The sequence below is a fragment of the Beta vulgaris genome, chromosome 2 (assembly GCF_026745355.1).
Source record: "Beta vulgaris subsp. vulgaris cultivar EL10 chromosome 2, EL10.2, whole genome shotgun sequence".
Classification (NCBI taxonomy): domain Eukaryota; kingdom Viridiplantae; phylum Streptophyta; class Magnoliopsida; order Caryophyllales; family Amaranthaceae; genus Beta; species Beta vulgaris.
Window position 1 is genome coordinate 6,695,762 of NC_079203.1, and position 26,545 is coordinate 6,722,306.

Genomic DNA, 26,545 nt, shown 5'->3' on the forward strand with positions numbered 1-26,545 from the left:
ATGTATCAACTAACAATGTGAAAGAGAATATGCAGAAATGTCAAATCTCATCTAACAATAATATACTGCAAGGCAAATAGCTAAATGTGGTAGCAACTTCACCTGAGAAATTGTTACCTCTAGTGGCATTTTTGTTCCAAGGAAGTTGCTACTTAGTGTTTTTGTTGTGAAAAAAACTAGTTAAAAATGCTGCATTGAAGGTGGCAGAGATAACAGATCTTTGGCTAAACTTACTAATGTTATAGGACATCTTATAGCCTCTAATTCTCTAAATGCATGTCAAAGTTGCATACATATACGTAGCCTAACGGAATACAATCACTTTGCACAATTGGGAGGAAAGAGAACCAGTTTTTAAGTGAGACGAACTCAGCTAGTCCAACAATAAGTATCTCCATAATATAATCCTCCAAAAATCAATGCAGGGTCGTGCTTGGCTAGTCAAACACAGGCTTGTTCATAGATCGCTGGGGCTTTCAGTTATTCATTGTTCGAACAGGGAAGCATATATGCATTTCAATCCAATGCCAGGCTACACATCCATGTTTCTTTCCAGGCCTTGTTATTTTGAAATATCGTAGAGGAGTTCAGATCCAAACTGTTGCTGTCAGCATTGTTGCTGGTTTTTGTATATAATGTCTCCTGAATTTGCAGCAGTGACGGGACATAATCTGATAGAAAATGCATAAGGCACAGGAGGGATCAAATACTTATCGTGAACACACGGCGTCCAGCTATCATCTCCTCCTAAACCCATATGCTTGTGATCAAGATGTACCTGTAATAAGAACATAAAAGAATAGCTAAAATGAAGCAATCCGAGTAAAGAAAAGCCAGATGTAACCATGCCTTCCAAATTTTATTGGCAATGCTTCCTATCAAACCAATCAGCCAAGTGTGCTTTCCCTTTAAATTTAGAAGGAAAGATTGTATCATGATCATGGTGCCTTTTTTTTTATAGTTCATTAAGTTTCTAAGCAGCATATCTAAGCACAAATATATATGGTGAAGATGTCTCCACAAATGTTCAATTTATGAATAAAAATGATAGCAGTAAGTGCTGAAGAAGAACAATCAGGGGAAAGAAAAGCAAGCATGATGTAGCTGGGTGTCTGGGCGAGGGAAAAAATTAAAGAAATCACCTCAATGTCCTCTCCTTCAACAAGGTTTTCATTATGAGTAGCCCGATCTAGCTCAGTTGTTGTGAAGTAGCTGGTACTCATTTGCATTGTTGGGGAACTATCATATATGGAAGCATAAATCCCGACACCATCCTTGTTTTGCAATGTCAACCACCTAACATCTGCCCTCCCACCACATTCACCAGGAACTATGTAAGGAACATGCATCTCACCAACAGTTTTTTCATGAATTGCTACCTGGGCAGCTGCTTTTCTATCAGAATAACACTCAAACGGCCCCTTTCCATACCATTTAACTCTATCCACTTCTTTGTCCAAATGGAACTCAATTCCAATCCGAGGCAAAGGTGGAAGATCAGACTGCAGTTTGACACTAGTCTCAATTATAATGTCCCCAGAACCATAGATTATATAAGTTAAATTAACTGTAAAAGTAATATCTGTTTCGTTTGGTTCAGCAATGTTTTTAGATCTTGGGATCCCTAGAACGACAACAGCTATTTCCACAAAACCTGTATTATTCTGAACTGAACAGCTATTGGTGATGAAAGCTATGTCGTCAAGGAAAGCAGCTTTCCACTTAGATAAGTAACTATCTGCACCACCGCCTTTGTCATTATCTGTAGGAGCTCTCCAGAAGCATGGAACTATGCCTCTGTTCATCACAGAAACTCCTTGAACCTGCAATGCAAGACCATTAATTCCACTTATCAGAAGAACTGAATAGCATACTTTAATTTTACCTTGTAGTCTTTTTTTAACAAGAAAATAAATTTTAATTGCAGGGACCAGGTTGGGGGGTGGAGTGGGAGAGGGTCGTCTTTTTTACATAGACAGAATGAACTGTAGTTACTGCTCTCATCGTGTGGAAACTGAACATACATATAGTCCTTCAAGCAGAGATGCTACCAAATACACATTTGCAGTGTTAAGAATTTTATTCATTGACCTTTCCTTTACAGAACTACCTTATCTTCAGCCATACATTGTTTTTTAAACAACATATATACCACTGAGAAATGTAATCACACGTTAGCAAGAAAATATATAGTAATACAAATTAAGGATTGAGAAATGGAACTAGCAGTACCCTCCAACTCTCAATAGATCCAGTCTGCGTATTAAACACAATCTCACTGGCATCCTGCTGGAAAATTTTGATTGTGTCTCCATGATTCTCGGTGCGAAGGACAGGATCCTTAGGTTTGATAACCTATAGATACATTAATTGCCATTAGTGAGGACAGAAAATTCACCTCCGATACAAACACGACGTTACCAATGTAAAAAAGGGTCATTACATGAGGACCAAATTTTCTGTTGGAAGGCAACTGCATTTGGGTTGATGAAATCACATGACCAGCTTCCACCCAGCGAGTGGAGTGGAGAAGCTTCATAGTTACTGTCAAGAAAATTTCCTCAGAAGTACATGAAGTCCAAGCTGTGTACCATGGACCAGATTTCCATTCCATAGTGTAGCTACTCTGGGGCTCAATTTGTGGCAGAGACAGTACCCCAGATCCTAATTCAGATCCATCCCCAAGAATGACCCAGTGGAATTCCGATCCTTGCGTAGTTTCATAAAAATGAGCGTTTGTTATCTGAAGATTAAGAATTGACTTCGTGAAACTAGGATTTTATAGCATATAGGCATTGTTAAGTAAATTATATCAGTACCTTGAGTAATCCTTTCTCGAGTGAAATCTTGACTGGCTGATAAAGGTATTTCACTTCTGGAAGAAGCGCATTTACAGATTATAAATAATGATTGCAATGAAACATACTGTCAAAATCAGAAAAAATGTAAGTGATAGAAAACATAAATTTCAGTGTTGCTTCAGGTTACCATGCAGTGCAGGGTGAGGAGTTCTATCAGGCCACACAAGTCCATTAATACAGAAGTTCAGATCATTGGGAGTATCGCCAAAATCACCACCATAGGCCCAGTGCTTCTTGCCATCTGCACCTTCCTTCAGTAGTCCCTGTATGCAAAGTGATAAATTTAACCTTTCCGAAATGCATCCCTTCCTTCCAGAGCATAGATACACATGACATAGACCCGAGGACTAATTGAGTTATAAGATAATTAGCATATATTTGTAGTGTAATGAAAAGAAGAATATTTTTTAGAGAGCCCAATATCATATTGTTCACTATATACCCCTTGTTACTTTCGTTTTGTATTGCTCTTTTAGAACATTTTCCTTATGATCCTTGAAAATTGAAGAATGTAGAGCATATTCAAAGCACGTTGCTTCTACGCTAGGATAAGATGACTTATAATTGTTGTTGCAGAGTCATGTATGATAATCACAAATTCGACAAGAACAAAATGAGGTTTCAATCAATGATATTTACCATGCCTGAAGATGTCTTCAAAGTAATGCATTACAAACCTGATCAACCCAATCCCATATGAAGCCTCCCTGAAGTCCAAACGTATTGTCAATAGCTTCCCAGTACTCATCTATATTCCCGTTGCTGTTTCCCATTGCGTGTGAATACCTGCAAGTTACATCTAAATTAGTTTAAACATGCCATGTATCATTAGAAAGAATTGCTCGAGAACCAATACTGCGGTTAAAAAAAAAAGCACATTGGAGTTTATCTTCTCTACCATTTGTTTAAACCATGTTAGCACCTCTTCTTATCTTTAACGACTAAGATAAGAGCATGAAGGGAACATTAAACATACTCGCATAATATGAGAGGCCTTGCTTCATTTGGATCATTGGCAATCTTTACAATGTCCCAAACACGCATGTACATGGGACAAACAATATCAGTAGATGAGGTTCTGGATCCACCTCCTTCATAATGTATTACCCTAGATGGATCTCTTCCTCTGATCCAACCTGAAATTTGCGCACGTATTTAGCATTGTATAAAAAAAGCTCAAGGCGCATTGAGGTGATAGGGGCCCTAGTGCACCTATGTGTGCCTCATTGCAGTGAGGTGCAACTAAGGAAAATTCAAAAAATCTGATTAAAAAAATGTGCGTCTAGGTGCACTTCTTTGAAATCGCCTCGCCTAACACAAAAAAAGCGCATAACCCCATTCACCTTGCGCCTTAGACGGGCTTTATTTTCTGGTATTTATTATCTAGCAGGCAAGAAGATATAGTAGATGCAGTTTAGCATGGTGACTGAAGTAGGATATAGAGATCCACTGTTACATGAACATCGATATTTTTCACTGCCTATTGAATTTAATTATTCTTGATACTGAATTCTAACACGATTCACAGAATTGACATGTTTCCTCAAAATAAAAATAATTGTGAAATTTATATTCAAAACAGGAGGCATAGTCCTTTCTTATTTATTCATCTAGAAGTCGTGTATTCGTTTATCTAGTAACAGTTTTGGTGTAATTTGCACAAGAATGTCTAACAGTCTGATGTACAGAGAATTCTCATCTTTTCACAAGCACTTCTTGGTAACAAGAAAGTGTGCCCATTAACATGAGTGTTTGGACTCTAGACCTTGATGTGCATTCAGAAAGGCTGGTCAGTAAAGGCCTCATAGAAGAGATGGCATAACTTCTATTTTGGTTAAAAAACGACTGAACCGCTGAAGCAAAGGGTATGAAGTTTTGATTTTAATAATCATTACCAGTTTACCACACAAAGAGGCTTGAATAAAAACTACATGTTTCTTTCCCCCATAAACACTAAAAGAAACATAAGTAAATACTAGAAAGCATAAAATACAATAAGTACATGTTGAGTATAAAATCACTCATACCAGCTAAAGCAGAATGATTTGGTCCATATCCAGCCTCATTACCCAAGGACCAAGAGATAATGCATGCGTGGTTTTTGTCCCTTTCAACCATGCCTGTAACACGATCAAGCATAGCAGCAGTCCAGGTGGGTTCCATTGTAGGATGCTTAAAAGGACCAGAATGATCAAAACCATGTGTCTCAATGTTTGCTTCATCTATCATGTACATGCCAAACAGATCACATAACTCATACCATCGAGGATGGTTGGGGTAGTGGCTGTTCCTTACAGCATTGATATTATACTGCTTCATCAGTACCAAGTCCTAGATATTAGAACAAGAATATAAGCAAACTCAAAAGATTTATCCACATAATTTGAGCTTTGGATAATAAACCAAGATTGTACTACAGAATAAAAGGACCGTGAGCATTACCTTAACCATGCAATACTCCAAATTTGTCTTTCCAAGACGTGGATGGTGCTCATGTCGGTTTACGCCTCTAATCATAACAGGGTGTCCATTGACCAGTAACTGCTTGTAAGCTGTTTCTATTTGCCTAATACCTACTTGGCACGATTCACAGTCAACCACATTTCCAGATGCATCTTTCAAGATCACAACCAGCGCGTACAGATTTGGCTGCAATTATACAAAGAAGGACAGATAGAAGAGAGATCAGAAACCTAAAACTATTATTTTAAATACACTCAAACAAGAAGATATTTGTTCTAGGTGAAAGAGACTACATAGATATCAAATATCTTGAAATTTTTCCAGTTTTACCATCAAGAAACATAGATATAAGAGATTCATTGGAGGCCATTTTTAAGTATTAATACTAGACGGCATGGTAAAGATATACAGGACTTCATGCAATGTGACTCAAATGACAGGAAAAAATGAAAGCCTCGCCACAGAAATTCAAGGTAGACATTAGTATATGCACCGTTTTAGCAAAACTTCTAAAATTCTATACTGCTATTGTAATCCCCCACATTTTTAAAAGATTTTCATAAATATATTAAGGTATTTATGTAGTTATATTTAAATCCAAATGAGTTTGGAAAATGGTTTGACTGTTAAAAAGGGTTGACTATTTTAAAAGTCAACTAAAAATATTTTTCATGGCTTAATAAAACTTGTAATATTTTAATTAAGCATGTTTTAAATAAGAGTTTAATTACTAAAAGCATATTTGAAAAGAAAACTTAATGGTCACGAAAGCCCAAAAGTAATAAAAAGGGAAAGGATAATTTGATGACTAAAGTCCTAATAAGCCCATCTTGTTAGTCATCAAAGTTTTAATTATTGAAATTTCTTTTCCTAAGCCCAAAAGGATTAGCCTATTTAAATATCCTAAAAACCCAAATATTTTGCCCTACATTCTATTTTCTCTCTCCTCCCTTGCACGTACTTCTGAATTCTCTCTCCCTCACTCGACATTTTCTCTCTCCTCTCTCTTGGTGCGTGAGTTCCTATTTTTCTCTCAAAAATCGTTTCTTCTTCGCTAAGTAACGTTTCTTGTTGAACAAGAAACGTCACAAATATTTTCTTGAAGCCGAAACCTGCTGCCGCCGGTCCTTGCTGCTGTCCTTCAGTCCGGCGCTGCTCTTCCTCCTCATTTTCGGTTGTTTTCTTTACTTCTCCTTAAGATTCCATTAAAGTCCTAATTTTTATTGTTATTTTATTACTATTTACATGTTTATGATTTAATTATATTTATTATGAAGAATATATTTTCGGTTCATATGTATAAAAGTAAAAAATTTCAGATTTATTATTTTTAGTTTTAATCATGAAAGATAGGTTTTTAGGGTTTTAAAACTAGAAACCGTATATTTAAAGTATAATATGAATTTGATTAGAATACGATTTTTATATGCATTTAAAATATTTTCAGAAGGTTTAGAAAATTTTATAAATGCTGGAAATTCAGAAAGTTAGTATTTTAAGGTTTTAATGATTTTTAATCACTAGAATAGTTGTACTATACTAGGATTAAAAATAACGAGAGTTTAAATTATAAAAACGATTTTTAAAGACGTTTAAAAAGGTTTGGGACGTTTTAAAGTTGCTGTATTTTTTTTAGTTCAAGTATTTACTTGATTATTTTATTGTTGTAGGCGGAGAATTTATAGTAGGGGACTTTTAGAGCATAAAAGTGGCCTACCGTTGCGTTTACACAAGGTACGTACATAATCTACGTGCTATATGGTTAGAAACATGCCTTAGGGATGTTTTTATTTATTAGTATCATGTATAGGACCTTGTTGTTCATATATATGAATTACTGAAATTGTTTTTACATGATATTTTGCCTATGTGCTACATGTAAACTAGAAGTAGTTATGAATATGTATGTTTGTATGGAAGTTTTGTTGGAGATATAATGCAAATAGAAGTTGTGGTATAGACTAAAAGGGCCATGTTGTATCTGAGAGTTCAGATTTATGAAACTTTTCAGTTACAAAGTCTATTCCACTCTGTTTTAAATGTGCTGTAACAGCTGCTTATTTCTCTCCCCTAAATCTGATTTCTTTCCTTAAATATAGAGAGTTTTTATGGATGATTTTTCTGGTTTAAATTTGACAGATTTAGTTTGGCAGATTTCTCTCCTAAAATCTCTCTTCAGTTACACTTTGTTTTTGGCTATAAAAAGTGTTTGCTGTCCTCATAAATTTATAGAAAAACATATATTCTTCCTCTCTTCTTTCTGATTTTCTCTCTCTAGTTCTGAGCATTTCTATGAGTTCCTAATTTCCCTTATTGAGTGCACATAAGGGGAATAGCTGTGTAAAATCTTGGGGGCAACGCCACTTCCGATTGCACCATAGTCGGGCGAATTTGCTTCTAAGACAGTGTTTTCAACACGTCACAGCTTCTATCACATTAATCTTTTTGGCCCACATTGTTATCCATTTTCAGTTTTTGCAGAGCTATATTTTTCTACAATTTAGAAGCAAAATTTTCATTCATCTGCAATTTCATATCATGGATTCATCCTTGTTCAAAACTCTTCCTGATCTCTCCAAACTAGAAGCGCTTGATGGTACTAATTACAAGCGATGGGCTCAAAAGCTCTTGATCTTCTTTGAACAACTCGAGGTTGATTACGTCCTCTCAACTGACTGCCCTCAGCAAGCCACTCCAGCCGCTGCTACTGTTGATGCTACACATTCTGATCTAGATGGTCAGATCGCAAAATACGAAAAACACAACAAATTCGTTACAGGTCATCTTCTGAGTCATATGACAAATGCCCTATTTGATCTTTTTATTAATAATAAGTCAGCAAAATCAGTTTGGGAGACCTTGGAGAAGAAATACGGGACTGACGATGCCGGAAAAAAGAAGTATGCCACTGGAAAGTGGTTACAGTTCAAGATAGTTGATGATAAGCCAATCATGGACCAAGTCCATGAGTATGAAAATCTAGTTGCTGACATCCTAGCTGAAGGTATGAAGATGTGCGAAGTGCTGCAAGCCAATGTCCTAATCGAGAAGCTTCCTGATTCATGGTCTAACTACCGCAACCATCTCAAACATAAGAAGCGAGATAGTCGCTAGAAGAATTAGTCAGTCACATGAAGATTGAAGAAGCCAACAGACTAAAGGATAAGGACTCTTCTTCCTATGAACTTTCTGTTAAAGCTAACCTTGTGGAATCTTCTGTTTCTAAGAATGACAGGTTCAAGAAAGCTACTGCAAACTTCAAGAAGAACAATCAGAATACCTCTGAGAAATTAGGAGTCCAGAATAAGAGAAATGGAAATTTCAAGAAGAACATCAATGGAAAGGTGTCAAAGGCAGTGGCTGCTATGTATGTGGAAAACATGGTCATAAGGCTTTCCAATGCTACAACCGTCAAGATGCTGCAAAAAATGGACAGAAGCAAGATAAGAGCAAATCTCAAGCTCACCTAACTGAAGATCAGAATGAAATTATTGCTGCAGTGGCTGAATTGAACCTAGTTTGCAACAAAGCAGATTGGATCATTGGCACAGGAGCTACCAAACACTTTTGTGCAAACAAGGAGCTGTTCGAGACCTTTGAAGAAGCTGCAAACAGCGAGCAAGTCTTCATGGGAAACTCTAGCAGTGCTGAAGTCTTCGGTAAAGGAAAGATCTCTCTCAAATTAAATTCTGGAAAAACTTTAGCATTGCATAATGTGCTTTATGTGCCTTCCCTACGTAGAAATCTGATTTCTGGTGGACTCCTTAATGAGGCTGGAATTAAGTTAGTGTTTGAAGCTGACAAACTTGTATTGACTCGTAATGGGGAATATGTGGGGAAAGGGTACATGTCGGGGGGATTATTTGTCTTAGAGACTATCTGCGTTGTTGAGTCCATTAATAAAACTTCTACTTCTGCTTACTTGCTTGAGTCCGTCGATCTTTGGCATGGTAGGTTAGGACATGTAAACTATAATTCTTTGAAACGTTTGCAAAACATGTCTTTAATTCCTAATTTAGTTGGGAATGACCAAAACAAATGTGAAATATGTATTGAGGCTAAACATTCCAGAAAACCTTTCAAGACTGTCACTAATAGACAAACTGAATTACTTGAACTGGTGCATACGGACTTAGCTGACTTTAAAAATACCATGAGCAGAGGCGGTAAACGCTATTACATTACATTTGTTGATGATCATTCTAGATATACGAAAGTGTATCTTTTGAGAACCAAAGACGAGGCAGAACAAAAGTTTTTAATTTTTAAGGCAGAAGTAGAAAATCAATTGGAACGTAAGATAAAGAGACTTAGGTCCGATAGAGGCGGTGAGTACGGAACAACCTTTTTAAAGGAATTTTGTGAGAAAAATGGAATTATTCATGAGTTGTCTGCTCCGTACACTCCCCAACAAAATGGCATTGCTGAAAGGAAAAATAGAACTCTCAAAGAGATGATGAATGCTATGTTAATAAGTTCAGGCTTGCCAGATAACATGTGGGGGGAGGCTTTACTCTCTGCTAACTATGTGTTAAATAAAGTACCCCATAAGAAGCTAGATAAGACCCCGTATGAACTATGGAAAGGCCATGGACCCAACCTAAAATACCTAAAGGTGTAGGGGTGTTTGGCCAAAGTGGGTTTACCTTCCTTTAAACGGGAAAATGTTGGACCTAAGACCTTTGATGCTATATTTGTTGGTTATGCTGAAAACAGTGCTGCATATAGGTTCATGCGCATAAATGATAGATCAATGTGTGAATCTAGAAATGCTGATTTCTTTGAGCATGTTTTCCCTTTAAAGAAAAATGTTACTTCTCATGAGTTGCCCGTGTCCACTCGTACTTCCTCTTCTATGCCTTTAGTTGTCTATGAAAGATGGAAAAGCCGTAGAATTGAAACTAGCTCGGGACCTGGTTCTTTGACTACCTTTCTAACTGAACTCAATGATGTGGATGAATTAGATGAACATGTTGTATGCTTTCACTTGTTTGAAGATGAGCCTAAAAATTTTGAAGAGGCTATGAGTTCTATTGATGCTAGTTTTTGGAAGGAAGCCGTTAATAGTGAAATCGAGTCGATTACATCTAATCATACATGGGAACTTGTTGAGTTACCTAAAGGTAGCAAAGCTATTGGCTGTAAATGGATCTTTAAAAGGAAAAGAAAACCTGATGGTACAGTTGATAGGTACAAGGCAAGACTAGTAATTAAAGGTTTCACTCAAAAATTTGGTGTTGATTTCTTTTACACTTACTCGCCTGTGACTAAGATCGCCACTATCCGTGCTCTTCTTGCATTAGCTTCAAGTTATAAGTTGATTGTACATCAAATGGATGTAAAAACTGCTTTTTTGAATGGGGACTTAGAGGAGGAAATTTATATGGTACAACCTCCTGGTTTCGTAGTTCCGGGACAGGAAGAAAAAGTGTGTAAGCTAAAGAAATCTTTGTATGGATTGAAACAAGCTCCAAAAATTGGTATGAGAAGTTTCATAAAACTATTTTGAGTTTTGGATTTGTCGTGAATCGTGCTGATGCGTGTGTGTACTCAAAAATGTTTGGTCCAAATTGTGTGATTGTGTGCCTATATGTGGATGATATGTTAATTTTTGGTACACACATTGATGTTATTAATGAAACTAAAATGTTTCTTTCTTCTAAATTTGAAATGAAAGATTTAGGTGAAACTGATGTAATTTTAGGTGTTAAAGTCACCAAAACTAGTAATGGGTTCTCTTTGTCTCAAGCTCATTATGTAGAGAAGGTGTTAAAGAAATTTAACAGTTTTGATGTTGTGCCAGTTAAAACTCCTTATGATCCTAGCATTCACTTAAAGAAGAATAAGGGTTATAGTGTATCACAATCTGAGTATGCTAAGATAATTGGGAGTTTAATGTTTCTAATGAACTATACTCGACCTGATATAGCCTATGCAGTTAGTAGACTTAGTCGGTATACCCATAACCCTAGTAAAGATCACTGGAATGCTCTTAGGCGTTTGTTAAAATACCTTAGAGGTACCATGGATTGGGGTTTGCATTTTGTTGGGTTTCCTGGAGTATTAGAAGGTTATTGTGATGCAAACTGGGTATCTGACAGTGATGAGGTGAGTTCCACTAGTGGATATGTATTCACTTTATGTGGAGCAGCGATCTCTTGGAAGTCTTCTAAACAAACTTGTATTGCCCGGTCCACTATGGAGTCCGAGTTTATTGCTTTGGACTTGGCCGGGCAAGAGGCGAAATGGTTGAGAAACCTACTAGTTGATATTCCATTGTGGGGGAGACCTGCTCCCTCTGTTTCTCTGCATTGTGACTCACAAGCTGCTATTTGTGTTGCCAAGAACAGTGCTTATAATGGCAAAAAGAGACATATACATGTTCGACATGAATCTGTGAGATCTTTGATAGAAAGTGGTGTAATTACTATGGAGTATGTGAGATCTGAGAGGAACATAGCAGATCCATTGACTAAGGGACTAAACAGAAGACTAGTCCTAGATACGTCGAGGGGAATGGGGTTGAAGCCCGTTAGTTGAGGAATTCATGGTGGATACCCGGCTTTGTTTAAACAAGGCTTCTTGTGGACTAACGAAGCCATGGAAAGACTCATTTCTCTGTACTCTTCCCATTCCTATGACTTGTACATTTTGTGAGGTTAAGCTGTTTAAGCTTTTAATGAATTCATATCCCAGGGTTTGGGTGGTCCTATTGAGACGGACTTGATGAATTCACCGCCTTTATGTTGAGAGGTTGAGCAAAAGCTCTTAATGATTTCATATCCCAGGGTATGGGTGGTCTATGTGATAGGCTTGATGAAATCACCTACTTGAGTGTGAAGGTCTGGCCACCTTCTATGAAAAGACTTTGGCAAGTTTTTCCTAGAGCACTCATGAGCATCCCAAGTATAATGGCCATTGTTGGTAAGTTGGTTATCGCGGAAGTCATACTGTTCAAAGGTGAGATATGTGTTGTTGGAGTTTATTTCTTGGTTAGAGAGTTCCAGATTCGTTCACTCTCTTGATAAAGAAGTTGTCCAAATTTCACTATGTGTTGGTTCAATCGCTAGATACCAACACTTAGTATCAAGCCTTTTAGATGCTCAGAACTGTTTCTTTTGGTTTAATTTTGTTTTCCTTTGCATTAGTGGGGGATTGTTGGAGATATAATGCAAATAGAAGTTGTGGTATAGACTAAAAGGGCCATGTTGTATCTGAGAGTTCAGATTTATGAAACTTTTCAGTTACAAAGTCTATTCCACTCTGTTTTAAATGTGCTGTAACAGCTGCTTTTTTCTCTCCCTAAATCTGATTTCTTTCCTTAAATATAGAGAGTTTTTATGGATGATTTTTCTGGTTTAATTTGACAGATTTAGTTTGGCAGATTTCTCTCCTAAAATCTCTCTTCAGTTACACTTTGTTTTTGGCTATAAAAAGTGTTTGCTGTCCTCATAAATTTATAGAAAAACATATATTCTTCCTCTCTTCTTTCTGATTTTCTCTCTCTAGTTCTGAGCATTTCTATGAGTTCCTAATTTCCCTTATTTGAGTGCACATTAAGGGGAATAGCTGTGTAAAATCTTGGGGGGCAACGCCACTTCCGATTGCACCATAGTCGGGGCGAATTTTGCTTCTAAGACAGTGTTTTCAACACGTCACAGCTTCTATCACATTAATCTTTTTGGCCCACATTGTTATCCATTTTCTGTTTTTGCAGAGCTATATTTTTCTACAAGTTTGATGCAAGCAGATAAGTTCAGTTCATGTATTAATTCGTGAGTGAATTAATGTAAGTAAGTTGAATCATGTGTTACATAGATTCATGAGTTTCATTTTATTTATCTTATAAGAATCGTGGATCTTATTTGGTAATTCTGAGTTATACCTATATAAAGGTACAGTTTACTGTTGGCTAGGTTCAACAGGCAAGTTAATAAAGAATAAAAGAAGTTAAGAGAGTCTTGAATGATAAGTTGTGAACACTTGTTGATTCTAAGATTAAAAAGGAGTTTTGTGATGTTTATGTGATTGTTAGTTGTGAGTGTTGTGTGCTTGGTTGGTGTCAACACAAGTATAAAATGAATGCAACGTAAAGTGAAACGAGATAGGTTATAGACTTTAGACTGGTGCACGTCTAGAGTTGGACACTAAGGGTTGGGATACATAGTCCGCCGTGATATGTATTTTCCTAGGATTGGATTGATCACCTTTCTCTTTAGCTCAAAGGTTCCTCGATATCGCAGGTCAATTGGAATATGTGGTAGCTCCCATATCTCCTACTTCAGTATAGACAACTCGTCCCATAACTATTCCATTTAAAGAAGAAATAAAAGTTTAGAGTCTAGTTCAGTAAGAGTCATCTGCAGTTTGTTATATGCTTATTATTATTTATGTTGTAGTATCATGTTTAGGATTATTTATGCCTGATATGTAGTACTCAGCTTTGCTGATTACGTGCGTGTTTGTGTGTGTGATCATGGCTTTGCCTATTGATCCTGTGATGATAGTTTACAGGTTTGCAGATGCATTGCATTGGAAATTTGGAATGGAGAGGCTTATACTTAGTATAGTTGAAGTTGTTTTCGTAGGGACATCTTTACTTAAGTTTGAGGTTTTTAGTTGGTGTGCTTTAGTTTCGAAACAGTTGTCATTTATTTCATAAGTTTAATAAAGTTGATTTTATTTTAGTAATTGTTTTCCGCTGCAAAATTCTGAGTAAGCCGAAACGTTTTCACACGGGCGATAATGCCTGGGTAATTCTCTAGATTTGTTATAAAAGTATTTTCTAGAAAGAGAGAATTATCGGGGTGTTACAGCTATAAACTACAATATAGAAACCTAAAACCTTAAAGAAGCCCGATAGCAGCAGAAATTAACAGATCTTTAAAATGTGGTGACAAGATCACAACACACAAGGTTATTCTCTTCTCTTTTTTTCCTCATTTCAGAGACGGGGGTGAGCAGGATTGGAAAAGGTTCACGAAAAAATAATGGGAATACTCAAGTATAGCCAGTCTTCTCATAATAATCTCAATCCACAATATCCTCAAGGGTGCGGTCTCAAATAAAACGATGACCAAAATAATACCTATTTAGAAGGTCAAGAAAAGATGTGTCAAGCTCTAGTTGGCTAGGTCGGGGAGGGGATGAAAGAGGAGGGGGGGCTTCGATAAAAACAAAAGAATACACAGCCTGCTAAACAAGTTAGCAGTCACTTGGATCATTTTGAGAAGGCACTCCCATAGTAGGGATTATTCTAGAATTAACCCACATTGAAAATAATTGTGGGAAGACCACCCAGGCACCCACACTTAGGATCATTCTTGTGATATTTTCCAAAAAATTAAAGTTCAAATGGAAGTGTACAAAAAGCATATGAACTTAGTTTCTGAGATTTTAAGCAATGCTTCAAAGATTGCTATCTCAAACAGAATTTGGGTAGATGTACTTTATATAAATGAATCCTCACCTGCTCAGCAGACCAAAGCTTAGGACTGTCTATCTTTCCTTTAAAATGATATCCGTTAAACCTGAAACTTGGAGGTGGTATAAGTTCCATCTGTGTCACCACGGATGCAAGGAGATCAACTGGTTCATCATTTCCAAGCCACTTTCCAATGTCATAAACCCCTGCTTCTAGAGTAAAATTAGTAAGGATGCAGTCTCTAGGCATTGCTTGTGGTGTGTCTACTTTCACCTCAACCTAAAATCAAGGAGAACAGGCTTAGTATGCAGTGTTCAAGGATCTGGATACTGGTGTTACCAAGAGCATCAATAATGAAATATAAAAGTTATTTGGATGGATATATTGCTCATTTTCAATGATATGATTATTGAATACAGACATTGTAGCATGAAATGAAAGATATGCTAATGGAAGGTAAAGTATGAAACCAGATGAACAATGTTCAGTAATTAAAGACACTTATAGACAGCCAAGTAGCATCCAAAAATTTTCAATTGGCTACGAAGTAAGATATTAGATATGGCTGGAAATCTGACGAACAAGTTTTAAGGAAGAGAATGTGTTTCAGAAAATCCTAAACCGTTGCCACCATTGAACCGCTGCTTACATCTTTGATTCTATGTACACAGATTATAAGTGGGTATTGTTTCCTTCTTATTTCAAGTAATGTTAAAATGAAGTAGACACAAGTAAAATCATATGCCAACTAACATAGACCAAGTCACCAAACAAATGAACGTTTAAGAACATCAATTGAAGGAAACTGATTAAAGGACTAAAGTCCTGCTCTCTACACCTTACAGAATAAAACTGATATTATAGATTGAATTAGTTTTGGTGAATAAAACTGATTTTTATTGGTTCACTATTGCCTTTCTCATAATTTTATTGATTGAAACTGATTCATATTGGTTGAAATTGGTTTATGCTGATGAAAACTGATTTTACTATACATTATATATTAAGTTGAAGAGAACAGGGCCTGAGCTGGATTATATATCATATGGGATTAAATGCTAAAAAGCGAGCAGTTTCTGCAGGCACATAATATAAGAGATTCTGCAATATGTTTTAAACATAACATTATATGCCACATCAGATTTAAGGAAATGGAACCACATAAACAAAGCATTAATCCTCTTACAACAATATTCACATGGATTGCTTTCAGTCTGTCAGATGTACAAAGAAAATAAAGATACTAGAGAGAATTTTGTTTAGTCAAAACTTACTTCCAAGTCTGCATGAGAGAGACTACCATCCATGTTTGATCTAAATGAATAATCTGCAATAAAAACCTGCATGCCGTCATTTGCACCAATTAGCTGCTAGAAAAAATCTAACAAATCTTAATTGTATCGAAGAATGCAACCTCCGCTCCAGAAGAGTAGGAAGAAGAATACAGGAAAGCAGCACTGCTATCACAAGACTTAGATTTAGAATATATCCTTTCTAAACACCATGACCAAAACAACTTGATTAAAATTCAATGGGCTTAAGCAACCACGTACAAGGAAAGCAATAGGAAACAGCATACCAGAAGGATGAGAACATGCATCAAAGCACATCAGAAGGGGAAACACGAATGAAGAGAATTGTGAAAGATACAACATATCACTGTTAGGTTCATCCCATGGTTTTCTGGCCATGTGCATGCAATATATATATATATATATATATATATATATATATATATATATATATAGGTTTAAGTTCATATGAGAACCACCCTTATGGTGAGAACCGTGAGAACCACTCATTTTTCCTTATTTTACGAAGATTTTGATCATTTCATAACATTTTTGCTCATTTTTTGTTTCACTTATTTTATGGTTTTGCTCATTTAACAATTTTGTGCTCATTTATCAACATTTTTGCTCAATTTACGTTTTTCTCATTTTACTTTTTTTCTCATTTTACTTTTTTATGCTCATTTTACGTTTTTCATCTTTTACACTTTTGTTCATTTTACGTTTTTGATAACTTAATATTTTCTACTCATTTTATGTTTCTTCTCATTTGTTACTTTTTTTTTGTGCTCATTTTAGGAAGTTTTTGCTCATTTCAAGTGGTTCTCACGGTTCTCACCATAAGAGGGTTCTCACTAGAACCCAACCCTATATATATATATATATATATATATATATATATATATATATATATATATATATATATATATATGCACCTGTTTCAGTGGTAGCAACACAACTGCTGTATGGCTGTACATCAAAAGCACTTGCTGAAAGAGGGGAAAAAAGATATGTTCCACCAACTGAAGATGAAGTTTTGATGAAATCAAAGCCAATCAGGACTTATGTTTGACCCACTCCATCTAACCTTTCTTTCCGTGTTAAGTAGCCAAACTATCTCTGTTATCTAATCCAAATTTCAAGGAATGGCAAACAGTAGTTTAAGGCTATTAGAAAAAATTGGGAATTTAGAGCAAAGGACTCGTTGATCTACCATTAGTATAATTGTCCATGGAAAAGAATCTCTCTCTATCTATATATATCAGTTCCATCTATCTCAGAACGAAGACCTAGTACTAGTATAACCTAAGGAAAAGAAAGAAGAAATGAAAAAATTAGCATTCACATCCGTGAACAATAGAAATAATTCCGGCTTCACGCCTTAGAAGATTCTGGACCACTAGGAAACAGAACCAGTGCAGTAACTGAAGTATCATGTGGTATTTTAGACTTTCAATACCAGATGAAAAATCCAGATAAAGGAGGTACTTGGATCAGAATATCCTGAAGGAAGAGGACAACCAAAAGCATCAAAGAATCATAATCAGATACAAAAGAACTAAAGGATCAGAATGCAGAACAATACTAAACAACCCTACAAGGAAGACTCATAGGCAGAACATAAAGAATGCAAGAAAATACCAATCCGTTCGATTTTTTTTTATAAAAAAAAGAGGTCTCCAACATGGTACATGTATTGATAAACTCTGCATGAACTGAAGCAACAAGCAGCGGTAGCTCCAAACAAAGAATTTTTCTCGCAGGCAAGCATTTTCCAAATGAAATATGGCCACAATCGCCTAAATCCTAACATCACCACAGTTGATGGGGAACATCGCCAGTAATCTAACGAGCGTTATAAAAGTTGTAAAGATTTGCCTGTAATCTAATGAGCGCGAGAATTTGTGCAGCTTTCAAAGACTAAATAAGACAGTTCATATGTCCATGCAGAGAAAGAAAATCTCAAAGAAATGTGGTAATAGACTTGCTTAGCAAGTTCTAACAAGATCTTTTAGGGAATAAGATAATTGTAAATTTGTTTCGCAATCACCCCATCTACACTAGAGTTCACTTACAGAGGGATGATTCATACAAATACCGACATTAAAGGATACTGAAACAGATAAGCTTGATCATCAAGGCCAGAATATCCATTGATGGTTTGCAGCACCTTAGGGGAAAAAGCCCCGGTGAAATCCAACATCCCAATAGATATAGTAATTTTTGTTAACAGAAAGCCATTTCAGATCTGCATCTAGAGGTGGTCAGCAGATAATAATGAAATAGAAAGATTACAGAGCCAGTGAAATAATATACACCACTAGAAACTTTCCATTTAGTTTGACATAGATATGCTTAAAAGTTCTAAGATGATAATCATTGGCATTGGAACAGTAGAATGCAGAAGAAAGTTGATGAGTTATATGGAGTATCCACAATTGACCTAACTCAAGGAAAGAAACTGGCTATAGTGGTGCACTAATTTTGCGCCTTTTACTGCAATTATTCAATAGCTATAACTAGTACTAGAGGTGGCAGCAACTGAATTGGTAGTTGGTACATAGAAAAATAGGTTTAAACTCGGAGGCCCATGATCCAACCCTTAAGGACCTGGTACTTAGCGTGTCAAATTGGATGTTCTGCTCCAGTCAGTCGAGTTAGGTACTTCATAGGGTACACTAAATGTATGTAAAAGCAAATGATATGATTTGCATTTGACTCAAAAGACAAAAGTAGAGATAGAAAGAGTTATAAATCAAGTCATACCATAATTCTGCAATAAGTGTTCACTTTATAATTACTCAAGATGGGAAATCTTTGTGGGAAAATGAAGCATAAATGGGTTCTATGGCGTGTTAGATTGACCAAAATGAAAGTGACTTTAAAAATAATAGGTAATGGTCAAGCATTTTCTGACTGAACCGAGAATACCTGAACCTGAAAATGACATGATATTAACAATACCAACCTGTTTGGCAGGCCCAAATTCAAAAGACAGCTGTGATCATTGGATACAAGACTAATTAAACTTGATTATACCCAACACAGGGTCGTATCGCATATGATTGTAACTTGTAAAATAGAGATGTAAATTAGCATCATAGAGGTTAATAGTGAAGTTGCACCATTCAGGTCTAGACGTCTGTTCTCTCATGGTTTTAATAAATATTTTACGTTGTCTTCTGCTGACCCATCCATATCAGTAATTCTTTCTAGTTACTGGCACATAGACAAGAAACTGCAATAATCTATCATCTATTACATTGAAAAATGCTATCAAACTGTAGTCACTTCTAGTACAAACAAAAAACAACACCACGTCATTCACAAAGATGCCTTGCATACAAAAGCAGCTTCCTCCAGGGCTTTGCTAGTGTATCTTGAATGGGCATATTAACTAAGCATAAGCACGCCTTTTCTCAAAGAAACTGATAAGAGAGAGAATTTTATGAGCGCAGCAAGATATCAAGACAGGGTGATGAAATAACCTGAGGTTTTGCTAGAAGCAGCACATCACGATGAATACCAGATAACCACCAGTGATCTTGATCTTCAAGGTAAGAACCATCACTCCATCTGAAGACTTGAACCGCTAAGACATTTTTCTCTTCTGAATCACATGGATTAATATATTCCGTGATTTCAAACTCCGCAGGAAGTCGACTATCCTGACTGATTTGAGCAAGCAAGAGTTATTTCTTAAGCACTTGCCAGAGGAAATACATCCCCTCCAACCAAAGAAATAGAAAATCCAGATTCTTAAGGGAGGCTTCAATATAATGAGTTTATATGCTAGTTCATACTTATTTCCAAAATTTCCTTATTGATACATGAGTTCCCTTTAAATATCAGAGAATATATTAAGGGTAAAAAGGTCATAATGACTTAGTGAGTGGTATAGCAAAAACGTGGGGAGCAAGGTCATAGTGGCCTTAGTCTAGATTCTAGCACGTCCTAGTGTTCTGTAAATATTCAAATGATGCGCTATTGATGCATGTCGGAATCTCCTCAACTTGACAAAATAACTGAAAACAATGTTAAGAAAGCTAGTGCGATCAAAAGTACCTGTACCCAACAGGAGACCCATTTACCCATACATGGTAAGCAGAATCAGCTGCTTCAAAGTGCAACAATATTCTTCGACCTATGAAAAATCCATAATACACGTTATGAATTAACCAGCATATCAAGGGAACTCATATCAGACAGGGGGGAGGGGGGAGCTAATCAGCTAACAGTAAGAAGATGCGCTGCTGACTAGACTTCTGAACTCTGAAGTGACTTTTGAAGTTCAACCAGAAGGTGTATTGGGGTCAGACACATTTCACAGGGATAGGCAGCTCCATCGAGGTAAACAAAGGGATTAACTTGCCGGGCAAAAGAAGCCCACTTGGGAAGAATATTCTGCTCTCCACCACAGAATGCCCGCATTTCAGCTTGAGGACAAGGTGAAAGTTTGGGTGGGGGGTAATGCTATGAATCAGACTAAAGCTCTGCTGACTTACAAGAGGAAAAAAGCGAAGACTTAGGTTATAGTATACAGCCTGCTGAAGGATAAGGGGGGAATATTTCAGGGGTCATCTTGTCTTTTAGTGGAAAGTTTGTTGAAGTCTGTTAGTGGGTCTGTAGCACATTCTGATGTAATAAACGAGGACAGATTTTAGTATGGGAGGGTATTGAGGAGAGTTGAGAAAGAAAACACACACTGGGAGAACTCTGACCTCTCAAAAGTGAGATAGTAGGAGATCTGACTATACTGATCAATTCGAATATAGTTACCTTTCCTTGCCCTATCTTTGTTTTGAGTTGATTCTTAGCAAATGGCTTTTACTTTCTCAGTCCTAGCAATCAATAGGCATAATCATTTGCGAGTGAGGACAAATTTTGGAGCAATTCTTAGACTAGTAAGTTGTAACATGAAAAGAATAGAGGGATATTGTAGGAGATAATTCAAATTTCGAGCCCATTATTCACTTAAGAAAACTAGTAAAAAAACTGCACATGTAACAAGAAGCATATTGATTTATTTTTCTGCAAGGATACACCAAAAATCTCACCATGCATACGTTGAAGTAATGTTCCCAGTTTCCCACATAGAAGTAAAGAATAAGATGTACCAATGGTCATTTTAGTATCTCTACTTGCTTAAGGTACTCTTTCTCCCATACAAATTAGTGTTACTGAGCACATACGAGGGAAAGTTCATAAAGAAAAAGAAAAAGAGGGTTTCACCCCAACATATGTCTTCCACTAAAAGAAGATCCAGATGAGCTTAAAAGGGAGAACACTTCAAGATGGACAACCAGCTAGACATGCCACATTGTCAAATCAGTCAAACTTCCAAGAAAAAGATTGTACCTTTCCATTTATTAGGAATATCAAAGTATGTCCTGTAGCAGCCTGTTGCATTTTCTCCAGGAACATTGGGGGGATCGACTAGGAATGGATACTCAGTGTTTGTATAGATAGGCTGGCCATATCCGTGCATCTCCCAATTTGAAGGAACTGGTCAATCAAAATAAGAACATTTTGCATTGTTATAAACATGTCAAACTTTTTGCAACTGATATATGCACTCGAAGATATCAATTTGGGGTCAAATCTTCATCTTCTAGCAAAAAGTGGAACATGTATATGCATAGACCAGCAATTAACAAAATTAAAGGAAAAACTCAGCCTTATCGGACAATAGATAACTGAGAGACACCTGATATGTAAAGTTGCCTAATTAAAGCAACTACAAGTAAATAAGTAATGCCCTCCAGATATCAAACACGATCAATAATTTACGCCAGATGTATGAGTTCAATTATGAATCTGTCCTGATGACACGCAGTTTGGTTATTATGGTCTACTTTATCAAGTTCCGACTTCGGCCCTTCAACAAAACAAATTTTCCAAAATTTTAGTAGCTAGAATATTTGCTTTGCAAAAGAGAAGTTTATCTCAGAAAGGAATATTATATGTAGCATAACAAGTATCCAGTCACATGAAATCATGCTACAGGTAATAGTGGTTACTTGGCAAGCACCAGCACCTAGTTGTAGTGGAAAATTGTATTTGCATGCAATTATCCATCTATGTCAAAATTTAATATGTCAGTAAAGTGTGAGTAAGGGCTCTAATCGTACAGGTTGCAACTCGAACTCAACTTAGTCAGAGCTCGACTCGGTCCTGACTCAATACTTTAAAGAATTGAGCTAGGCAAGCCTCAACCCAGCTCAACAAGCTCTCCATTAATTTCTATCATTATTCTTCATTTATTTTTATATTACAAATTTACATAAATAGATATTTCTAGAAGATACAAAATCAAGTTGTTAACTTATAATAATTCTTCTATTTTCCTAAATGCTACTCACTTTCCATTTATATCCATTCTTTCCAGTGTTTTCACTTTTGCTTTATTCCTTACTCCCTCCAGTTCCTTTAATTGCTACATTGTGTATTACACAAGAATTTAGGAAATGTCACTTTCAAAGCTCTTACAGGGTACTTTTTGATCCATCCAATGTAAAGTAATGGGAAAATTGAACAAAGAGTACTTTTTGGTGGAGAAGGAGTACTTTTTGGTGGAAAAAGAGAAAAACAAGTATAGTAGTATTACTTTTTGGTGGGCCATGTACCCTAAATATGGAAATTTTAAACAATGTAGCAATTAAAAAGAAACAACCATTTAAGAAAAATGTAGCAATTAAAAAAAACGGAGGGAGTATTCGTTTTATTCCATATGCAAATTCCAGGGTAGGGGGATAAGAAGAAGATCTGAGCACCTGGTACAGTTCCCCAATCATTGTCATGGAAATCGTTGTGGTAAAAATTTAGTGGGACGGCACTTGGACCAGAAGCCAACTGAAACTTCCAAAGCCCGGATAAAGACTTCACAAAAGGCAAGTCTTTGACCCAAGAAGAAGCGCAGTTCAGCGCAGCATCTACAGCATTGTCATCCCAACTGGCCAAGTTTGATGCAGATAAATCCACCTTGCTCCTTTCAAGCCAATATCTGAGAGATCCTGTCTTAGAAACAAACATATATCACTTGATAAATACAAGATCAGAAGGTCAATATGCAGCAATGAATATTAAATGAAGATTGTAGGCAGGCTTTACAAAGTTCCTCAAGTCGACTAAATTGATATTCCTCAAATCGTACTCCAGTCAGAATGTCGAGCTATCTACATTGACATTCTCCAAGCAAAAGCCCCATCTCACTACATAAATCCCTATTACCTTTTTAGTTCCATAATGGTAAACTTTCAAAACCATACCAGCTAAATCCAACAGATCCTAAGATCCAATTCCAGTCTATCACTATATCTAACGATTCATCCTCATCACTTATGTTTTCATTATGTATAAGAAGTTTGCTAAAGCATCAATGACTTCTTTACAGGCTACTTTGAATGATATCAAATGTTAATATAAACTTTTAAAGCAAGCAACAACAGAAAAAGAAAATTGTTCGGCTCCAGGATAATTGACAGCAAATACTACTATCAACATTAAAGGGGCACGTAATGTAAATAAGATACTAAATACAAAACTAATTACAGTAATAACCAATAGATATACTTGCAACAAAAACATAGCACATTAAACAGATAGACCTTACACCTTCTATTGTATCATGACAGCGTAGAGGTACATGTGCATCTCGCTTTCTCCACTTAAAAAGAGATTGATCTTTCCACACTTCGTACTTCAGTAAAGAAGCTTCTTGATTATCCACAGATGCCATAGGAGGTTGTTCCGCCTAGAAAACAGATGGAAAATGATAGTTACTAACAAAAGGCAGAAGGGAGCATAAAATTATCAGCAATAAGCAGAGTCATCATTTAAATTAAACTTGATGTCTAATAAGTTTACACTGTGACTAAGAAAATTATTTTTCTCAACACAAGCACATATATAACCAATTTAAGCTGATTCATATTTCTGTTTCCTAAAGAAAACTCATGCAGCAGCCACATCAATCTAACTTATAACAACGATTCGAACTTCTCCCCACCTGTTATATGCGCAAATCTTGATCAAACCAAAAAAAATGCATTTGGACCGCAACTTTATACAAAAGCTCACGCCTCACAGTACTTTAACCCAACGACCTCTACATAATACATTCGTAATTTAATATAGCCACATCATTCTGTTTAATCTCACACGAATTTGATCAAGACCCACTACACTTGATCATGAATTTAAACTCTAATTGACACTCACCATAAGGTCCACAACCCTTCCCCCACTCTTCCAATCAATTTCGTGAAAAACACAACCTACAAGCATTCTAGCAATATATGCCCAAGTTTTCCTCCTACAATAATTCATGATCACGAGTTTTCAGGGTGTATGAGCCAAATAAGCAAAATCATTTGATCACCTGAGTAACATTGACCATATTTAATTACGATCCCACTCACTCTGATCAACTTAAACTCATTAAACATAATTGATCACTTCAATAAGCATCAAAATTTATACTTCTATCCTCATCACTACTATAACTTGTTAATAGTTGACCTATATAAAGCAACAAAAAAAATCTTCTAAAAGCAACAAAACTCTCAATTAGAACATCAATTTTTCTGGGTCAATATGAAAAAAGGCTTACTTTTGTGTATTTCAATCCAAAATCCCTTTAACATTAAAAGCAAAAGAAAAAAAAACACCCCCCACATTGGATTTCAATGCAGTATAAGCAAAGAACGAAACTTTAGGATAAAATGATGAAGATCAAACCTCAGAAGCAGAAATATGAGATGGTGAATTCTGACAATGGCAACAAAAGTTTGGAATAGTCAAGTTATTATTCCTGCAATGGAAGAAGTTATTGGGAGTTTTAGTTAGATTGATCGGTTTTGAGTTGAGTAAGCAACGAGGGATTAGGGGATATTCCTGGCATTTGGGCTTAGTTAGGAATGGAGTTCCGTGCATGTGTGCAGTTTATTAAACAACAAATTTAAAACACCTTCTTCAAAGTTCAAACTGCTAGAGAGTAAAGAGTGATGCTGGGATAAGTATGTAGAAAAATCAGTAGAAACATCATAGTTTGTTATTGGAATTGTGACCCAACTCACTTTGTGGTGTTATGGATTTTTAGTGTGTGGTCCACACTTAATTATTTCAATTTTCACATGGATCACTCCATCAACATAATTTTACTTTTACATTTGTCAAGAAATGTATTAAAAAGGATCCATCAATATTTTACACTATGAGTCTATGACTATAGATATATGGGTTTTGATGTATTTAACCCTTAGCATTGATTTTTTTTTTTTTTTTGTCATAGTACTCCCTCCATCTCATTATATTGTTTTCGTGTAAAAGGTTAAACTTGTAAAAGGTTTTGAAGTCTCTATATACAAAGTGTTCTAAGCTTTTTAGTGACATATATTTTGTGGTGTCTTAGAATATCTTGTTCATTTGAATTTCAAATGAAAATTTGAAATCAATTTAAGTTTAAATTTCAAAAATTATTTCTGAGTTACAATGCAACATTAATTGAAGTCATCGTTCTCCCAACAAAATGATAAAGATAATGGTTTGAGTTTAATTTTTCTGAAAAGTTATTGAGTGGCTAAAATTAAATTATAAATGTCATAATTGCTTAAGTCTTATCCCTTTATTATTCTTATGTAGCATTTTGGCTCAGACGATGACTCTATTAATTACAATAAACAAATATGTTAATATTCATAAATTTCATAATTTATTTGTAACATTTGTATTCTTTTGTTCAATGAAAATTTGATGTCATGATGTGATAATTAAAAAGAACCTTAAAGGTCTGAGTTCGAAAATAATAGTTTCAAAAGAATTAGGGTAAGAGAACATGTTATCAACAATCTCTTAGTATTATTTGTAACTAGTCTTTTGTGCACGCGATGCGTGCGATGATATTTTTAGGCCTAATACTAAGTAGTAAACAAACTGAAAATGCAAGTCAGTATGTAAGTTCACCTCTATTTTGTGAATAAGATTCTTCCATGTTTTTTTATGTTGTCATTCATTTTTGTGATTTTGAATAGTTTTTTGTTTCTCAAGTCTTATATGCGCATGTTCTTTTATAATCAGTATGATGTTCTTTACCAAATATCGTCATGTTCTTTTTTTTGGTTTTATTCATTTTTGTAATTTATAATAGTTTTTATATGGATTTCAGTAATTTCTCTATGATCCCAAAATTGTAACCGAAAAGTATAATACAATTTTAGTTTTTTTCCTTGTCTAACTTCTAAATTCTGATTTCACAGATATTTAAGAATTTTCATCATTTTAATTTTTCTCCTTTTCTAAATTTGAACACTTTGATTTTCAATTATAGGTGAAATGAAATTTCAAATTTTTCATACAAAATCTGATTTCGCATGAAATGGTTTTTGCAAAGCATTTTATAGAAATAAAATACCGTTATTTGTTCATTATTTATACTTATTTATTAAAGTGTTTTTAAATACTATTTGATTGGAGTTCAAAGAATCTTATTTCTACAACATGGAGGT

The 26,545-nt window shown here is 35.7% G+C and overlaps 1 protein-coding gene across 2 annotated transcripts; it reads right to left on the minus strand.

Moving 5' to 3' along the window:
- Positions 1 to 30: 30 nt before the first annotated feature.
- On the minus strand, positions 31 to 25,099 carry LOC104887530 (uncharacterized). Of its 2 annotated transcripts, XM_010672183.4 has the most exons (18): positions 24,780 to 25,099; positions 23,655 to 23,793; positions 22,814 to 23,053; positions 21,399 to 21,545; positions 20,106 to 20,184; positions 19,529 to 19,712; positions 16,023 to 16,088; positions 14,794 to 15,027; positions 5,304 to 5,510; positions 4,889 to 5,192; positions 3,838 to 3,997; positions 3,539 to 3,647; positions 2,989 to 3,124; positions 2,820 to 2,875; positions 2,444 to 2,743; positions 2,233 to 2,355; positions 1,143 to 1,823; positions 31 to 778 (listed from the first exon to the last, which is right to left on the minus strand). In XM_010672183.4, the coding sequence occupies exons 1-18, from the start codon at positions 24,972 to 24,974 to the stop codon at positions 608 to 610; spliced, it is 3,531 nt and encodes a 1,176-aa protein (XP_010670485.1). In that variant the 5' UTR covers positions 24,975 to 25,099; the 3' UTR covers positions 31 to 607. The 2 variants fall into 2 exon arrangements, with proteins under 2 accessions (XP_010670485.1, XP_048495640.1); XM_048639683.2 differs by lacking the exon at positions 24,780 to 25,099 and having other exon boundaries at positions 22,814 to 23,057; positions 23,655 to 23,782.
- Between the last annotated feature and the right edge of the window lie 1,446 nt (positions 25,100 to 26,545).

Coding starts and splice junctions, on each gene's coding strand:
- LOC104887530 (XM_010672183.4), bottom strand. CDS start 24,974: ATGCACGGAACTCCATTCCTAACTAAGCCCAAATGCCAGGAATATCCC. Junction 21,546..22,813: donor TGATTGGGGAACTGTACCAG/GTGCTCAGATCT, acceptor TTGATTGACCAG/TTCCTTCAAATTGGGAGATG. Junction 20,185..21,398: donor TATTCCTAATAAATGGAAAG/GTACAATCTTTT, acceptor GATTTTTCATAG/GTCGAAGAATATTGTTGCAC.